Source organism: Heteronotia binoei, chromosome 2 (genome assembly GCF_032191835.1).
Source record: "Heteronotia binoei isolate CCM8104 ecotype False Entrance Well chromosome 2, APGP_CSIRO_Hbin_v1, whole genome shotgun sequence".
Lineage (NCBI taxonomy): Eukaryota > Metazoa > Chordata > Lepidosauria > Squamata > Gekkonidae > Heteronotia > Heteronotia binoei.
Window position 1 is genome coordinate 125,573,501 of NC_083224.1, and position 19,382 is coordinate 125,592,882.

Consider the following 19,382-nt stretch of genomic DNA (forward strand, 5'->3'; position numbering starts at 1 on the left):
GTGGTCCGTCAAGATAGTGAAAGGCCTGCCGTACAGGTAATCGTGGAATTTTTTTACCCCTGCCACGATAGCTGGGCCCTCTTTGTCTATTTGGGCTTAGTTTCACTCTGGTTTTTGTAAGGAATAATAGGCTACTGGAACCTCACGCCCATCCGGCAGCCTGTGGGCCAACACAGTGCTGACTCTGTAAGGTGAGGCGTCACACGCGAGCACGATGGGTAGCGATGGGAAGTGCTCCAGCAAGCTATTAGCAGTCAAAGTGCCTTTTACTGCCTGGAAAGCAGCAGCTTGCCGATGACCCGAAACCCGTGGTGCCCTTTTGTCCAGCAGTCAGTGTAAGGGCTCTGCTACCGTCGCCTTGTAGGGAATGAAGGCATGGTAGAAATTGAGAATTCCCAAGAATGATTGTAACTTGGCCTTGTTGGTGGGAGCTGGCGCATCACAAATGGCCTTTATTTTGTCTTGGGCCGGATGAATGCCGCTCGCATCCACCGTATACCCCAGAAAATCTATGGTGGGCACTCCCAATACACATTTTTCCTGTTTTATCTTTAACCCTTCCCCCTCGAAACATAGTAACACCATTCGGAGGTAGTCGCCGAATTCATCTTCGGTGGCTGCCACAATCAGCACATCGTCGAAGAATGGCTGTACCCCAGGAATGCCTTTAAGAAGGGAATCCATTAAGTTCTGAAACAGTTCCGGAGCCACGCTGACCACAAACTGCAAGCATCTAACTTTGAAGGCCCCCCAGTGTGTTACAATAGTTTGTGCTTCTGCTGTGGCTGCATCCACAGGGAGCTGTTGGTATGCTTGTGCCAAATCCAGTTTTTCAAAGATTTTTGCTCCCGCTAGGGATGCTAGCATATGGCTCACCACCAGAATGGGGTGTGCATGGCCTTGCAACGCCTTATTTATCGTGCATTTATAGTCAGCGCAGATGCGTATGCTGCCATTGGGTTTGATCGGGATTACTATGCATTAGTGACTGGTTCTAGAACCCCTTGGGCCACGAGGTGGTCAAGCTCCTCTTCGATCTTGGGCCTGAGAGCTAGTGGCACCCGCCTGGCCTTCAGCCGTATGGGCTGCACGTTGGGGTCTAGTTGTAAGTCTACGGGGGCCCCGGTGTATGTCCTCAGAATTCTGTTGAAAACCACGGGGAACTCTTTGTACACCCTTTGAAAGTTCCTTTGAACGGAAGTGTAATGGATCCCCGTCACTTGGATGCCCAGTGTCTGAAACCAGGACCGACCTAGGAGGCTGCACAGATCGCCCTCCACCACAATCAGGGGGAGTTTGCCCTTGAACTTTCCGGACTGCAACCTCCCACTTTTGAAAGTTCCGGACAAGGAATGATGTTAGTTTTAATTGAGCTTCCCCCCATCTGAGACACATCTCCCTGAACGTGTGGGCTGAAATGACCGTCTGGCCTGCCCTGGAGTCTACTCCATTTTGCAGGGCTTGTCTCCCATGAACACAGTCACGTAGTATTTATCCAGGGAGGGAATGGGCAATTGGCATACCTGGGTCCCTGAAGTGATGAGTGCCTGGATGTTGTCCATTAGTGTGACCTCATGGCGGCAGCCATTCTGTTGGCGAGAAAGTTTTCCTTGGCGCAGCATTGCCGATCGGCACACCCGAGCTATGTGCCTGGCCTTCCCGCACGTATGGCAGGTTATGCTCCTGAACTTGCACGTGCGCTGCTTGTGTGGCTCCCCACAGCTGGCGCAGGTCTTGGGGTTGATCAATTCTGTTGCTCTGGCTTAGGCTTTTGTTGGGTAGCCTGGTGCAGCTTGAGGGTGTCGTCCCCATCTGAGTTGTCTGATTCTGCGGCCAGTCGCAGCTGGTGGGTGTTGGCCCCTGGGCGGCAGGCTTTCTCTTTATGCGCATTCTCGGTGGCGGCGGCTATTTGTAGGGCCTTCTCCAAGGTCAGCTTTGATTCCATCACGATTTTCCGACGTGCCTTCCCGTCCCTGAGGCTGTGAGTGAACTTCACGAGCAGGTTCTCTTCCAATTGTGTGCTGTACTCCGCCTTCCTGCCCAAATCTCGCAGACGGGCTAGGTTTCGTTTGGCTCCTGGAAGCTGTCGAGGAACTGTAGCTTCCGGGTGAGGAGAGTAGGCTTCGGGACAAAATGGCCAGTCAGCGCCTCGATGATTTTGTTGAAGGAAGACGCCTTGAGCGTCTCTGGCGCGACCAGGCCCTTCGCTAGCTGTAGCGTGGCAATGCCACAGTTGCTCAGCAGGATGGCCTTCTTGATTTCGTGTTCATCATCCTTGATTTGCTGTGCCACGAGGTGGTACTTTTGTCCCAGGCTTCCCAGGCCTTGGGCTGCACTATGTCAAACTTTGGAATGGAGTTTTGCAATCCAGATGCGGCAGCCATGATCGGGCTGGATGGTGGTGCCTGTTGCACGGCGGCACTGGAGCTTGGTGCGCTTGGCGGTGCCGGGTTGCCCTGGACCTTGCTCTTTCGAATCCCATACTTGTCACCACTATAATATAGTGGGTTCTAAGCATGGCAGAATCTTGGAGTGAGTGATAATAAGCTCTTTAATAGAAATCACATAGTAAAAGGTTACAATACAAGACTGGTGTTGAGGCCCATGGGCTGAACTTATATACATCTCTGGGTTCCCGCACAAGCACGTTATTGGGTCATTCAAACTGTTGGAGGCTTGTGATTGGTCCTGGGCTGCAGGGGTTTGAATCCTACAGCCCTTTTTTCCAAGTCCCCAAGCTCAGTCCATATGGCTCCAATGTTAGATAACAGTTGCATGTTTCAATTTAATGTAACTCCTGAGTAATCTTAGCAGTCAAGGGATAAGAGGACAGTTTCTTTTATTGATTAAAAACTAGCTTTATACATAAATAAAGGAAGAAGAGAGTAGAAATTAATAGATAGTTCTCTCAATGGAGAGAAATAAGCAGTGAGGTCCCAAAAGGATCAATATCAGTGTTGGTGCTATTTAGGTTGTTCATAAATGATCCAGAACTCAGGGTGAGCAGTGTAGCAGCAAAGTTTGTAGAAGACACCAAATTATACAGGATTGTGAAAATCAAGGCTGACTGTGGAGAGCTCCAGAAGGGTCCCCACACATTGGGTGAGTGGACAATAATGTGTCAAGTGATATTCGAGATAGATCATCTACATTGAAACAAACCCCCCCCCCCAATTTTAAGTACATTCAGATGGGGTTTTAGTGGAGTTCAATAAAAATGTCAGCCTAGATACTATAGCAGTGAGAAAGGCAATCAGTGCTGGGGATTATTAGAAAATGGATTGACAGCAAAACAGGCAATATTATAATGCAACAATATAGATCTAAGGTGCAACTTCATTAGGAATACTCCGTGCAGCTCTGGTCTCCATATCTCAAAAATGACATTGCAGAGAACGGAAGAGGACAACCAAGGTAATTAAGGAGTTTGAGTATATTTCCTGGGAGGAAAGGCTGAAGAATTGTGACTTTTTAGTTTAGAAAAGGGATGAGTAAGATGTTGGTCCTCCAGAATAACTGGTTGAGCACTGTGTGAGACAGGATGCTGGACTAGATGGACCACTGTTATGATGAAGCATGTTCTTAACGCTTTCATGGGAATGGGCCCCATTAAATAGATCTCAGTAAGATTTTGAAAGACCCGCTTTGGATGACTCTCTACAAATTCGAAAAACTCTCATAAAAGGCTGCTCACTTTTCTTAACCTTGAATAAAGAACAGTTACCACAGTTTTCATTTCCTCTGTAAGACAAAGATTTGGCAAAGATTAATTAGCATCAAAGGCATAAATAAGACCAGAAGTCTGCTTTTGTATTTGTGGGTTTCCATTAACCATACCTGTTCTTTCTTTGAATTGTAATAATATCACCACTCACCACTATTGCTGGTATCTGGCTCTACATTAAAAACCAAATGATGCAGAAGTCAAATGATGTGAATGCAAGCCTTGACCTGGATAGCCCAGGCAAGCTGATGTCATCAGCAGGGTTGACTCTAGCAAGTACTTCAATGAGAGATCTCCTTGGAATTCCAGAGATGGAAGCAGGGGGCAGGCTTTTTTCAGTCACTTTCTGAATATCCTCCATGCCTCAGTAGGGGTCAGTCACTATGTCTTCCAGGTGCACACACATAAAAATGCAAAAAAAAAAAAAAGATGTGAATACCAAGACTTCTTGCTTCTTATCTTTTCAATTCTAGATGACATTTTATGGCCATGCACCTGAATGATAATATTTCAGTTATGACATGGAAATGAAAATGACCACTCTTTTCTTGAAATGGAATTTCTTTTTCTCCCAGTATCCATCCAAGACTGTCCCCTCAAATTCTGTTTCTGAATCAATTTCATAGTTACCTGAAAGAACAGAGCTGGCCACTGTAAATGTACAAGGAAGCAAATGATGGTGTGATGCCATGTCATTATAGAACAATTTTTCCCCCTTTCATCCAGTGCCACTTGGGCCATTTGATATCTGGTACTTCAAGAAGGATATATCCTCCCAAATGGAGAATATTACTCTTTTTTGGAAGGTAAGGGTTTATGTGATGTGTGTAACCATGTGTCAAACCTAAAAGCAATGGAAAGTCCATTCCCTTACTGAAAAAGGTTTGATGGGGAAGGGGAACATACTTAATCAACTACAGTCTGGGAAATTCTATTTCATCCAGAGCTAGTCTCTCTTCAGGGGCTAGAACAGAAATGATGGTCAAGAGTAGTGGGTTGGGATGAGAGGAGCAAATTCTTCAATGTCCTACCAAATGGTCAGCAAAAACAGCCTTGGACTCAGGACTTTTTTTTTAAAGCAGGAATGCACAGGAACACAGTTCAGGCTGGCTTGGTGTCAGAGGATATGGCCTAATATGCAAATTAGTTCCTGCTGGACTTATTCTACCCAAAAAAAGCCCTGTGCAAAGCAATGGTGATGTCAGGGGGTGTAGCATAATATGCAAACGAGCTCCCACTGGGCTTTTTCTACAAAAAAAAGCCCTGCTTGGACTAATGCTTTGCACAACCTTAGAACTAATCCTGTTACATTAGATTTTGAACTTCAACTGGAGAGAGTTTGGATGGTGGAAGGCCTTCCTCAGCCTACCCTAAGTAATTTTGGTACAGACTTATTTGCACCAGCAATTACTTCATCTTAAAGTGTATTTGCTAAGTTTGTAATGCTCCTTAGCTCCAGTAACATTGGTAATGATTTATTTATTTAATTGTTTCATTTTCTAGCCCGCCCTTCCCTGCACAGCAGGCTCAGGGCAGGTAGCAACAGCAAGTTAAAAGGAAAGGAAAGGTCCCCTGTGCAAGCACCAGTCGTTTCCAACTCTGGGGTGACGTTGCTTTCACAACGTTTTCACGACAGACTTTTTTATGGGGTGGTTTGCCATTGCCATCCCCAGTCTTTTACACTTTCCCCCCAGCAAGCTGGGTACTCATTTTACCAACCTCAGAAGGATGGAAGGCTGAGTCATCCTTGGCCCGGCTACCTGAATCCAGCTCCCGCTGGAATCAAACTCAGGTTGTAAGCAAAGAGTTCAGACCACAGTACTACAGTACTGCTGCTTTACCGCTCTGCACCACGAGGCTGCTAGCAAGTTAAAAAGTATCATAAATTAATTGTTAAAAACAACTTTACATAGCAACAAGTCAAAAATTTAGATCAGATGGCAACTTAGGCACTAACAACAAATTTAGCTAAAAAGTGAGGTTGTGCAGCCTATGTGTCAGAGGAGACTGGTACAGTGACAAGAGTGGATGGTGGGGAGATGACTGGTGGCAGGTGACTGAGGGGGGCCAATTTAGACAGAGCTTTGCTGCCTCAGACATATGCCTGGTGGAACATTTCTGTTTTACAGGCCCTGCAGAACTAAATCAGATTCCACAGATCTCATCTGGAAGGATGTTCCACCAGCCCAAGGAAATTCTCATGATTACTCATGGCAAATTAATTTATCTGAAGAAGTGTGCATGCACATGAAAGCTTATACCCAGAATTAAACTTTGTTGCTCTCAAAGGTGCCACTGGACTAAAACTTTGTTTTATTGGCATACTGCTTGTCAAAAGGAAATGGGGCATGTTGCTGGGGACTTGCATTCTGAGATGTGTTTTATGATATATCTAATGTTCTTGGTCTCACCTCTGAAGCATCTTTGCACCTTGCTGGAATTTCTGAACCCATAACAAAACATTCTACAGTTTACCAGTAAAATTGCCATTATTTTGCTCCCTTTCCCAGCATGTCTGAGCAGTTCAATAAAGCAAAATGCTTTGTTTCATAATAACTAAGTTAGATCTAGGAGAAACAAACTTATACATAAAAAAGAAATTTTGGGTCAATTATTGCTTATTTTATCAAACAAAAATAAAAAGGAATCTCATGGCACTTTCTAGACTTATTTCAGCATGAGCTTTCAAATGGGGAAGGGGTGGCATGGTATAGCCTGATCTTCTCAGATCTCAGAAGTTAAGCAAGGTAACAACTTGAATGGGATACCACCAAGGAAGACTTTGTAGAAGAAGACACCGGCAAACCACTGCTTCTCACTCATCTTGCAAGTTCCTTACCGGGGTCACCTTAAAATGGTTGCAACTTGACAACACTAACCTACATACATATGAGCTTTCATGGACTAGTGCCCTCTTCTTCAAATGCAAAGTATCCATCAAAACTTGTGGAATGTTAACCTCTAATGTGCCACAAAACTATTGCTTATTTTTGCTGAAACAGAGACTAATATCTCTACTGGTGGTGGAAAGTGCCATCATGGCAACCCCATGGGGTTTTCAAGGTGAGAGATGTTCAGAGATTATTTGCCATTGCCTACCTCAGCATCATGATCCTGGTATTCCTTGGAGGTCTCCCATCCAAATACTAGCCAGGACTGAGCCTGAGCTACTCCTCTGGAATTATAACTAAGTGAAAATATTCTCCACAAACCTGGCATTGTGAATTTTTTCCAAACTCTATAACTTTATAGCTTCTCACTAATGTAGATTCCTACTTTGATAGGACAATAGGGCCACTTCTCCCTCAGTCATGAAGGCCAAGACTCCACCCTATCCACACACATAGCCACATTCACCTCAATTTCTTGCTAAATTTTAGCAGGTAGTCTTTAAGGTGTTACTGGACTCCAGACTGTTGCAGACTAACTCTCATATGGCTACTCATCTGGAATTTGTGGCAAAATTCATGCGAATTTTTTTTCTCTAAGACCATTCCAACCAGTGCTGCATCCACATCCATTCTGTCACAGCTTCTGCTCCCCTACCTGTCACATCACACTCCGGCAGATTTTGCACTCACCTTACGCCGCTCTCACCTCCATCTTCTCAGCACGGCGTCCTCTCAATTTCTCACTATTTCTGTCGGGGCTGCAGCAAACATCATGGTTTTTGTGCAGCAAATGGAAGCTGGTTTTTAGCAGTTTCTGTTTGCTGCGCGAAAACCACGATGTTTGCTGCAGCCCCAGCGCAAATAGTGGGAAATCGGGAGGACACCACACTGAGAAGATGGATGTGAGAGTGGGGTAAGGGTAAGTGCAAAATCGGTAAGAGTAACATGGCAGAGTTGTGGTGAAGACAATTAAAAGAACTTTGCATTTTGAAAGTGGGTGGATATGAGGCTAGAAAGAATATTGTGTTTCCCAGTCAGTAGACAATGTTAACCAGGCAGGTCCCAGCCTCACAACTTTGTCCTATATTGCTAGATGGGGAGAATAAGTGGATGAGAAATCTGCACACTATAAAGTAAAACAGAAGAGCTTTGTAAAATACAATGACAGGCAGTTTCTCTCAGTAGCTTAGCTAGATGAGCAGTCAACTAAAAGTTGGCTTTACATTGCTGACAAAGCCTCTTTGTTTGGGTGGGCAGCAGAACAACACACAGGGGAAAAACAAGTGGTTTCTTTATAGAATATGAACCCATCAGAAACAAGAGGGAAAAGCCATCCTTGCAGAGTGACCTTTCGGGCCCTGAACCAGAAGCCTCACCAAGTAACAGAAGCACATTGTGCAACAAAGAGCGTTTTCTCACAAGTCATGCCTATATCAGACTACAAAATCACAGTTTATTACTACAACTCAAGAGGGATCTCCCCACCCATCTACATCACTACTGACCTAGAAATTTCAGGTAAGATGTCTCTATAATAAAGTTGCCAGGTCCCCCCTGGCCACTGGTAGGGGATGGGGTGGTAAGGTGGCCAGATACAGGTTAGGAAACTCCTGGAAATTTGGGGATGAAGCCAAGGAATTGAATCCAGCAAAGATAGAGGTCCTTTGCTTAGGCTGCGGCGGGCTGGGGGAGGGGATCTCCCTACCAGCTTTTGACAGTGCGTCACTGGTACCAGTACGCAGAGTCAGGAGCCTGGGAGTGCTACTGGAGCCTTCCCTAACAATGGAGGCCCAGATAGCAGCCACTGCTAAATCCGCCTTTTTTCATCTCAGGCGGGCGAGGCAGCCCCCTTCCTGTAGCGCAGCAACCTGGCAACACTGATCCATGCAACGTAGGCTTCCCAACCCCCCCGCCCTGGTGGGGGACCGCCAAATTTGCAGCCTTTTCCTCCGCTCTCCAAAAATCCAGAAGCGGGGGGGGGGGGAACATGCGTGTAGGCATCATGTAGTTGTAGAGCTCCTGCAGGTTTAGAAACCTGCAAACTGATCCGTTTGTAAAATGTGTGCCTTTAAGGCTGCGCAGGAAACAGGAAGAGCTTCATTGGAAAGGGTCAGTAATAGTTTCCATGGAGAACGGCCCCTCCCTTTCTTTTGCTTTCATTTTCACAGCAAGTAAAGTTCTGCAGGAAGAAGATCTAGTAAGTATTTGTGTGTGTGAGAGAGGGAGGGGGCAGGGGATTCCCTGGTTTGGAGGCCCTCCCCCCCTTTAGAAAGCGTGGGGGGGAGGGAAATGTCTACTGGGCACTCTATTATTCCCTATGGAGAATGATTCCCATAGGGAATAATAGGGAATTGATCCGTGGGTATTGGGGGCTCTGGGGGGGCTATTCTTTGAGGTAGAGGCACCAAATTTTTAGTATAGCATCTAGTGCCTCTCCCCAAAATACCCCCTAAGTTTCAAAACTATTGGACCAGAGGGTCCAATTCTATGAGCCCCAAAAGATGGTGCCCCTATCCTTAATTATTTCCTATGGAAGAAAGGCATTTAAAAAGGTGTGCTGTCCCTTTAAATATGATGGCCAGAACTCCCTTGGAGTTCAATTATGCTTGTCACACCCTTGTTCCTGGCTCCACCCCAATGTCTCCTGGCTCTGCCCCCAAAGTCCCCAGATTTTTCTTTAATTGGATTTGGCAACCCTAATGCAACAGTCACCTCGAGATTAGACTACTGCAATGCCCTCTACATGCGGCTGCCCCTGTACCGAACTTGGAAACTGCAGCTAGTGCAGAATGCAGCAGCCAGACTGTTAGTGGGACTACCTTGGTGGGAACATGTGTGGTCTAGGCTGTGGAAGCTGCACTGGCTGCCAATTGTTTACCGAGTTCGCTACAAGGTGCTGGTTATTACCTTTAAAGCCCTATATGGCCGAGGACCTGCCTACCTTAGGGACCGTCTCTCTCCATATGTTCCCCAGAGAGCACTAAGATCTAGTTCACAAAACCTTCTGAAAACCCCTGGGCCAAAGGAGGCCAAGCTAAAAACAAGGGAGCAGGCCTTCTTGATAATGGCACCCCAATGGTGGAACCAGCTGCCAGAGGAGGTGCGGGCCCTACGGGATCTTAATCAGTTCCGTAGGGCTTGTAAAACTGCCCTCTTTCAACTTGCTTTTTAAGGTGGAACCATGGCAATAATATTAAGCCGTTTTATATATACTGAGACTGTAGCATCATTAAATTATACTGGTTTTTAGATAATTATTTAATTTAAATTAACTTAAATTTATGAATTGTATTTTAATTGTTATATTCTGATTTTATTGTTATATCATGGCATATGTACTATGTCTTGTAAGCCACCCTGAGCCTGCCTTGGCGGGGAGGGCGGGGTATAAATAAAAATTTATTATTGTTATTAAGGAGGACAGGGACCTCTGTGGGGTATGATGCCATAAAGTCCACCATCCTAAGTATTCATTGTCTCCAGGAAAACTGATCTCTGTAGCCTGGAGATGAGCTGTAATTCTGAGGGATCCCCAGGTCCCAACTGGAGGCTGGCATCCATAATCCATAGAAAAGATATACTACTGATGGTTCATTTACATAGGACAGAACTAGAACAAACATGCTTAAGGCTACCAGATTTTTTACATGTCTCAGCTGTGCAGGTCAACATTGTCTCATTCAGAGAACATGCCAGTAGTATGCCCTTGCTCAGTCACAGTTGATACAAGTTTGATTTAACCTCTCCCATTCTTTACTGTAGATAGGACAAAATAGGAAAGCATCTAATATGGCAGGTTTTGGCATCATTTGCTGAGGATTTTTTTTAACTTTGCTGAGGTATTTGGGGAACTTTATAAAGTAAATTAATCATTATAACAACATCACTTTTAACTCTGATGATTTACAGTAATTTTTTTCATTGCCAGATCTCAGTAGGCAGTTGCAAAACTTTCTACACATCTTGCTTTAGTGTCCCATTCAGTGACCACTCTCATTTTCATAAACTGAAAACCTCCAGTATTAACCAGAGCTGCACCCCTGTGTTCAGTCATTTGAATGTATTTAAGGGTTTTCTGACTTCCTGCAAAACTTCCTGATGGGCCACTGGCAGCCAGAAGCAAGCCAAGCTGAACCCCAGCAATGCTGGCAGTGCAGGGGTCACTTGGCTAAGACCCAGCCAGCAGCAGTGGTAGCCAAAAGCTTGCTTGTCATCTCCTTCTGTACATACCACCATCAACTGGGTCCAAGTCACCTGGATCCTGTGTCATTGCTAGAGCCAAAGAAACTGTTCAATTGAGAATGGTTATGAATCTTATGTCTTCCTGGTCTTTCCTTGCTTCCTACAATTAGGGTGGCTTGCAGAACATACAAAATGCATCAAATGCATTTTATTGTTAAAACTGTGTAAACAACACAATGAAATTTACAGTCATATCAAATTTACTAATAAAGTGTATGACTCAGACTAAAGCAGTTACCATAAATTATCTTACCACCCATGCATTCATGAGTCTCATGGAGTTTTTTTCCCCTTTGAAGATCTGCTGTCTCCTTCCAATCTCACAGCTGCATCAATGGGGAATGGCAGCATCTTTCTTGCATGGACAGCACCTCCTGTGCCTTCCTCTTTCATTAATGGATATGTTGTGGAATGGGCAGAGCCTCATCAAGCCTGGGAGACCCACTCAAACTGGCTCAAGATTCCTGTAACCAGCTATACAATAATAACAGGTAAGTGCCTAAGATGGGAGAACAGAAGCTATTAGGACCTTTACTAGGCAAAAATCTGGCTTTGTGGATGAGCTAGTGCATGTTTTTGCACCATGGTGTCTTCAGCACATAGCAGCCCCATGGTGCAGAGTGGTAAAGCTGCAGTGCTGCAGTCCAAAGCTCTGCTCATGACCTGAGTTTGATCCCGGTAGAAGCTGGGTTCAGGTAGCCGGCTCAAGGTTGACTCAGCCTTCCATCCTTCCGAAGTCGGTAAAATGAGTACCCAGCTTGCTGGGGGGAAAGTGTAGATGACTGGGGAAGGCAATCGCAAATCAACCCATAAAAAAGTCTGCCATGAGAACATCGTGATGCGACGTCACCCCAGAGTTGGAAATGACTGGTGCTTGCACAGAGGACTACCTTTTTTTAAAATTTTCAGCACAGGAAGCCCTAGCTTGACCCAATGGGGCAAGATTATCTCAGCCTCAGCTTCTCACAGTTGGTGAAAACCATTCTCCAGCAGTTCCAATGACTTGAGCTCACTGCACAAAAGACATTTGTGGATACAGCAAAACATATCATCACCTTATTACTCTCAAATGTGAGGCTGTCTTGCTAAAAGCCCCCACCCTCACCCTGGAAATGTTCAAAATTTGCAGTATCTAAGCATTCATTCACAAAACCCCGTATAGCATGGTGGTGAATCCACCATAAATAGTTGCCTTCTGGTGTAGTGAATGGTGTTGTATGTACAGGCTTCCACATATGCTGATACCCCAAATCACGAATGGCCTGGCTGGGATCTTGCAGAGGATTTCTGCAAATGAAGGGGAGCAATTTTCACCAGTTATATCCCTCCTGCCACAGACCTATTTCTGGGGGTCTTCCATTCTCCCAGGAGCAGCAGTTCGAGGGGCATTTTGGTCTGCAGTGGGAGAGTTGAGGCTACGCCACACTACAGTGATAACAATCCCTTCAATGAGCAAAATTTACTGGTGGATCCAAGCCAATGTTTGAAGTTTTGTTTTGTGCAGGCGTGACCACACTTATGACACATGCTGGACAGTACAGGGCTAAAACAGGTATGCAGATGGGAGATCACTGATAGGATCTTCTCAGCATTCTTAAAGGCTAGTATTTCCACTGGAAGGAAAAATGAGACAACCCATCTCTTGCCTGCCTTTTCTCTTTCCAAGGTGAATAGGAACAGGGAGGAGTGGAGGATTTGACAGACAAAACCATATAAGGAGTCAGGATTAAATCCCCTCTCTTATACTCAATTCAGCTCCATTCTCAACTGGATCCCTGTGTGCCTGAATTTTTATAGACTGATCTTCAACTCATCTAAATCTGACTCTCACAATGGTCTCTTATGGCCCTTTCTTACACACTCAGGGAAATGCTGATGGCCACTTTGGGGTCAGAAAGCAATTTTTCTCCAGGCTAGTTTGGCTAGGGATCCTGGAGGGTGGCCATCTTCTGGGCAGGGCTAGTGCCAGGCTTGCAGGTGTCCTAGGCTGGGAGGGTGGGGGCTGCCCCCTCCCTCTTGGGCAATTTAAATCACATGGGAGGGCATCCAGGAGCAGCCACTGCCCTTCCTGCACCTGGGAAAAGTCACACCAATCACCTGATCAATAGAGCCTTTAAATTGCCTAGGAGGCCAGCGCCTGCTCCTGGCACTCTCCTGATCATGGATAGCACTGGCAGAAGCAGCCAGGCCAGCATCTCCCTCCATTTAAAGAGCCCCCTCCAAAAAAAACTGGTCAGCAGGGTCTTTAAATTGCAGGGGAAGGGCAGTAGCTGCTCCTGCTGCTCTCCCCGTGTGATTTGCATTGCTGGCATGGGTGGGGTTGGCCTTCAAGCCATGGTGGTGGTGCTTGAAGGCTGTCCTTGCCGGCAATTCTTATTGCATGGGAAGAGTGGCAGGAGCAGCCACTGCCCTTCCCTTGTGGTTTAAAGACCGTGCAGACCACCTGGTCGGCAGGCTCTTTACATGGAGGGGGAGACTGGCCCGGTTGCTTCTGCCAGCACTACCTATGATTGGAAGTGTGTCCAGGAATGGGCGCCAGCCTCATTGGCGAGACCTTTCCCAAGTGCAGAAAGGGCAGCGGCTGCTCCTGGGCACCCTTCTGCACAATTTCAGCGGCCTGGAAGGGAGGGAGCAGCCCTCTCCCTCCCAGGGGGCGCCCAATTCAATGCCCCCCCAGGGCCGTGCCCTAGGTGACTGCCCAAGGTCATATAGCAGGTGTGCTGGCCCTGCTTCTGGGCATGGAACAGGGTTTACCGGGGGTGTGGGGGAGAGGTATTTGTGAATTTCCAGCATTGTGCAGGGATTTGGGACTAGATGACCCTGGAGGTCCCTTCCAACTCTATGATTCTGATTCTGTCAACTTGGTCAACTTGTGGTGGCTTTCCCACTGAACTACTTCTTCAATAATGAGAATTTTGAAGGTCAGACCTTTGTATAAGAAAAGATGCACCAGAAATAATATGTAACCCTCAGATCAGTGGCTGACAGGAAGATTTAGATGTCTGGGATACCTTTGCTGCAGCAGGTCAATATGAAATTGAGCAACATGGACCTTAGGGTTCTTCTTACACTACATTTAAAAGCATATTTCTAGTCCTTATGATTAGGCAGAAATGCCTGGAAACATCAGATCAAAACTCACAGTTCTTCCAAAAGGGGGCGCTTTTCTCTGTGCAAGACTCCTTGTGCTGGAGGAAGCTGACACCATTAACAGAATCTGTATCTAGTTAAAGTCAAAACATAAGGGGTTATTTATTTCATATGTTCCACAGTGTGCACAAAATGTTGCAAACAGTTTGTTTATAAAATGTTTACAAGGTTTTTTTTAAATGGAGGGAAACTCCTCTTAATGAGCCTAATTTAGTATATGTCAGTTCTGGCTCACACATCATTCTCTAATTTCTAGAGCCCCTAAAGCCTTATGTGTGCTATCACATCCATGTGTTTGCACTTTATGGGAACAGAGCAGGAAAAGCAATTTGCACTACGGGAGATGCATCATCAAAAGGTAAGGGCAATGGATGCTTCATTCTGTGATTCAGCATAACAGACTTGTTCTTTTTTCTCAAGAAGATTCTATATTTTGCAGTTCCATTAATTGGACCACATATTAATACAACAGTAAGAAATGGGAGCATATTTGTCTTCTGGACAGAAATTCCAGAAGAGCTGCAAGTGGGCTGTATTGTTAGCTACAAGATATATATGCAGCAGAAATCACCCAATGTGGATGCTGAAGTCTATGGTAAGTTCCTGTTCAAAATTAGGACATTTTATAGTGCACAGGAAACTAAAAAAAAAAAAAAATGAAAATTCAGTTTTTAAACAGAGAAAAGTAAATTTGTTTTGTGGAATTCATAGGAAACAATTGAACTAATGTGCTTGAGTGGAAGCTTTAAAAATCAAGGCATAGCAAAGGAACAAACTAGACATAACTGGTAGAGCAGGGGTGGCCAACAGTAGCTCTCCAGATGTTTTTTGCCTGCAACTCCCATCAGCCCCAACCAGCATGGCCAATGGCTGTGGTAGAGGACTCATTAGGACTCAGGGAGGGAATTTCCTTCCTTCCTTCCACTTGGCCTCTATCTCTCTCCCTTTTCTCTGCTTTGCCTTCTTCTCGCCCTCTACTTTGACTCCAATTTCACCCTTTGCTTATTTACTCTTCATGCTGTCCTTGTCTTTCTGTTTTTCCAGTCCACCCCTAGGCATGCCAACCTTCTGGTGAGACCTAGGCGGGCCAGCCTTAGACTGTCTGGCATCCTAGGCAAGGCTAACTTCTGCCCCCGCCCCCCCCACACTGATAATGTCACATGGGGGATACCCAATTTGGTACCCCCAGAAGGCCAGCGCCCTAGGCAATTGCCTAGTTTGTCTAGTGGCAGGGCTGGCTCTGGACCTGGGGATCCAACAGAATTATAGCTCCTCTCCAGACTATAGAGTAGGCTTGGCAATCCCCAGATCCCAGTGGGGGTTCTCACACTTTCCCAGGCTCCTTCCCACCCTGAGTCAGCTGGCCGGCAGGGGGAAGCCCTGCCCCCACAGCCACCATGTGACTGTCCACCTCCAGAGGCTTCAGTCTCGGATTGAAAGGCTTCCTCTTGGGATGGTGTGTCTGTGTTACTTTGAAGAAGTTGGCAGCAACTCGTGAGTAGAAAGGCCAATCCCTCGCTTCAGAGTCACCAGAAACCGGGCAGGGAGGGGGTGTGTAGGGAAATGTCTGCTGGGCACTTCATTATTCCCTATGTGGAGATGGATTCTCATATGATATAATGGGGAATTGATCTGGAGGTATCGGGGGCTCTGGGGGGGCTGTTTTTTGTGGTAGAGGCACCAAACTTTCAGAATAGCATCTAGAGCCTTTCCCCAAAATACCCCCCAAGTTTCAAAATGATTGGACCAGGGGGTCCAATTCTGTGAGCCCCAAAAGAAGGTGCCCCTATCCTTCATTATTTCCTATGGAAGGAAGGCATTTTAAAAGGTGTGCTGTCCCTCTAAATATGATGGCTAGAATTCCCTTGGAGTTCAATTATGCTTGCCACACCCTTGTTCCTGGCTCCACCCCCAATATCTCCTGGCTCCACCCCCAAAGTCCCCAAATATTTCTTCAATTGGATTTGGCAATAGGGGTGTGCAAAAAAAATATTTTGAATTAATCAGATTCAGAAATATATGGGGCCAAAATATTCGGAATACCTTATATTTCCAAATACCAGTACTCAGAATAGCCATATATATGGTAGATGTACGGCTATTTCCGAATATACAACCCCATTATACCCTATGGCCATTGAACTCAATGGCAAAATAGGGTATATTGGAAGCCACCTGGAGGGGAGGGGGTTTGAGGGAGAGCCCCCAAATTTGTAGGGGACCTGCAGGGGACTCTCCCCAACAAACCCCCCAAGTCCCAAAAGGATTGGGCCATGGTGTCCCATTTCAGGGATATCCCCTATCCCACCATTATACCCTATGGGCCATTGAAATCAATGGCAACATAGGGCATAATTAGAATCTACTGGGGGGCAGGGGGTTTGAGGGAGAGCCCCCAAATTTGTAGGGGACCTGCAGGGGACTCTCCCCTACAAACTCACCAAGTCCCAAAAAGATTGGGCCAGGGGGTCCCATTCCAGGGGCACCCAAAGAGGGTGCCCCTATCCCACCATTATACCCTATGGGCCACTGAAATCAGTGGCAACATAGGGCATAATTAGAGCCTACTGGGGGGGCAGGGGGTTGAGGGAGAGCCCCCAAAACTGCAGGGGAGTCTCCCCTACAAAACCCCCAAGTCCCAAAAAGATTGGGCCAGGGGGGTCCCTGTTTTTGGGCTCCGCAAAAGGCCCATTGCCACCAATGCTGGGGAAAGCCCAATTAGCCACTTGCTCCACTATAATTGCTGTGGGGAAAGTGGCTCTGGCCAGAGGGGGGGTTGAGGGAGAGGCCTCAAAACTGCAGGGCAGCTTCAGGGGACTCCCCCGCATGCAATCTCCCTGGCCCAAAAAGAATACACCCATCTGTGGGCACCCCAAAAGGAACACTGTTCCCAATGGTGAGGAAAAAAACAATTGGAGCCACTTCCCCCACTGTAATTGTCATGGGAAAAGTGGCTCTGGGGAGCAGGAGGTTTTGAGGAGAGCCCCCCAAACTGCTGTGCAGCTTCAGGGCACTGTCCCACACAAAACTCACAAGGCCAAAAAAAAATGGACCAGGGGGTCCAGTTCCTGGGGCACCCAAAGCCAAACCTATCTTCACACCAGAAAATCTCTATAGGACCCAAATGCACTACATCCATCTATCTACACTATGAAGAATCCTGCTGGCCTGGAACCAGTATAAACCCAGTTGCCAATGTCACTGCCACACAAAACACAATCTGATCAAGGTCGCTCTGCAGACCTGGCTGCAGCAAACCCAGATGCCAGCTCTCCAGCCCTGCCCCAAACAACGCAGGGAGAGCTGGCCAAGCACAACAAGAGAGAGCTCTTGGGGTCGTGGCAGATAACTGACCAAGAGAGAGATCTTGGGGTCATGGTAGATAACTCACTGAAAATGTCAAGACAGTGTTAAGAATGTTAAGAACAATAAAAAAGGCCAACGCCATGCTGGGAATTATTAGGAAGGGAATTGAAAACAAATCAGCCAGTATCATAATGCCCCTGTATAAATCGATGGTGCGGTCTCATTTGGAGTACTGTGTGCAGTTCTGGTCGCCGCACCTCAAAAAGGATATTATAGCATTGGAGAAAGTCTAGAAAAGGGCAACTAGAATGATTAAAGGGCTGGGACACTTTCCCTATGAAGAAAGGTTGAAACGCTTGGGACTCTTTAGCTTGGAGAAACGTCGACTGCGGGGTGACATGATAGAGGTTTACAAGATAATGCATGGGATGGAGAAAGTAGAGAAAGAAGTACTTTTCTCCCTTTCTCACAATACAAGAACTCGTGGGCATTCGATGAAATTGCTGAGCAGACAGGTTAAAACGGATAAAAGGAAGTACCGGTACTTCTTCACCCAAAGGGTGATTAACATGTGGAATTCACTGCCACTGGAGGTGGTGGCGGCCACAAGCATAGCCACCTTCAAGAGGGGTTTAGATAAAAATATGGAGCAGAGGTCCATCAGTGGCTATTAGCCACAGTGTGTGTGTATATATAATTTTTTTGCCACTGTGTGACACAGAGTGTTGGACTGGATGGGCCATTGGCCTGATCCAACATGGCTTCTCTTATGTTCTTAACAAGCATGCTGGTTCTGGGTCTCTCACCCAGATGCCAGCTTGCCTGCCACAGAACACACAGTCTACAGATGCCAGCTCTCCAGCCCTGCCCCAAACAACCTGGGGAGGTTGGGGATGAACAGCAGTGGAAGTTGCAGATGAGCTGCTTCCACCCCCCTCCTTCTCAGCTACTGGCACTGGGCCCGCCCTGACTCTGTAGTGCTCAACCTTCTGGGAGAGCTCGTCTCGCCAGCTATTGAGCTTGTTGGCCCGCTCGGCGATTGTGCCCTTAAGGCGCGGGTCTAACATGGTCGCCATCAGGTAGACCTTATCCTGGGTGAAAGTCTGAAAGCGGGCCTCAAGCCCTTCCTGCAGCCTAACAGCCAGGGCATGCACCGCTAGAAGAACATCTGCACGGCCTTGAGCTGGCACTAGAAACGAGGCCAGGTCCTCACGGGCCATGTGGACCATGGGGATGACCAGTGCGATGCTTGCCATGTCAGATGAGAACATTTCTGTGTGGGTCTTGAAGGGCCCGAGAACCTCCACAGTCTGAGTAATGACCATCCAATCCTCCTGGGTGAGATGGTTCTCATCCCAAAAGACCCTTGTCTCAGAGACAAAGGCATCCAGGGCTGCTCTCTGCTCCACCATGGCACAGGTAGAGTTCCAGCGTGTGCTGACGTCACAGATCAGGCGGTGCTCTGGCATGCCTGTTAGTGTCTGTTTCTCACACAGCAGATACGAGTCTGTATTGCTGTGCGAGAAGTGACCCGTAATGTGCCGACACTTCTGGAGCATACTAGATACCAATGATCCTGGCTTTTTGTCTGGCCCAATGCATCCTTAACCATGAGGCGGAGAAGGTGGGCCATGCAAGGAAGGTGTTTTAGGCCCTGACGCTGGACAGCCGCCTTGATGTTGGAGCCACTGTCAGTCACCATGAAGCCTGTTGCGACGTCCCCACTGCCTATCCAGCCCTCTAACTGCCGTGAGAGGATGGCTCTGAGAGTGTCCGCAGTGCATCGACTGCTCCGGCGTGCAACAAGGCCCAGCAATAGCCGGCCTGGTGGCCCTGACCCTGCCTGCCGCTACAGCCACCCCCACCCTGCAGCTCACTGGGTTGCCACAAATGTGCAGTCAGGGAGAGATACCCCTCTAACGCATGTTGGGAGCTCCAGATATCTGAGGTGAAATGAACAGTCCCCCCGGCAGCACGGGAGAAATGCACCTTCACCACAGATCTGGGTTGCCACCAATGTGAAGTCAGGGAGAGATACCCCTCGAATGCATGTTGGGAGCTCCAGATAT

General features: G+C 47.0%; 1 protein-coding gene across 1 annotated transcript in view; it reads left to right on the forward strand.

The window, feature by feature from the left end:
* IL12RB2 (interleukin 12 receptor subunit beta 2) overlaps positions 1-19,382 on the forward strand; it is a 55,617-nt gene that overhangs the window by 26,625 nt on the left and 9,610 nt on the right. The window contains exons 10-15 of the mRNA XM_060233024.1: positions 2,314-2,431; positions 4,451-4,530; positions 7,914-8,133; positions 11,157-11,348; positions 14,264-14,365; positions 14,447-14,602. Coding sequence (XP_060089007.1) covers positions 2,314-2,431; positions 4,451-4,530; positions 7,914-8,133; positions 11,157-11,348; positions 14,264-14,365; positions 14,447-14,602 — 868 coding nt within the window. The remainder of the gene's footprint in view (positions 1-2,313; positions 2,432-4,450; positions 4,531-7,913; positions 8,134-11,156; positions 11,349-14,263; positions 14,366-14,446; positions 14,603-19,382) is intronic.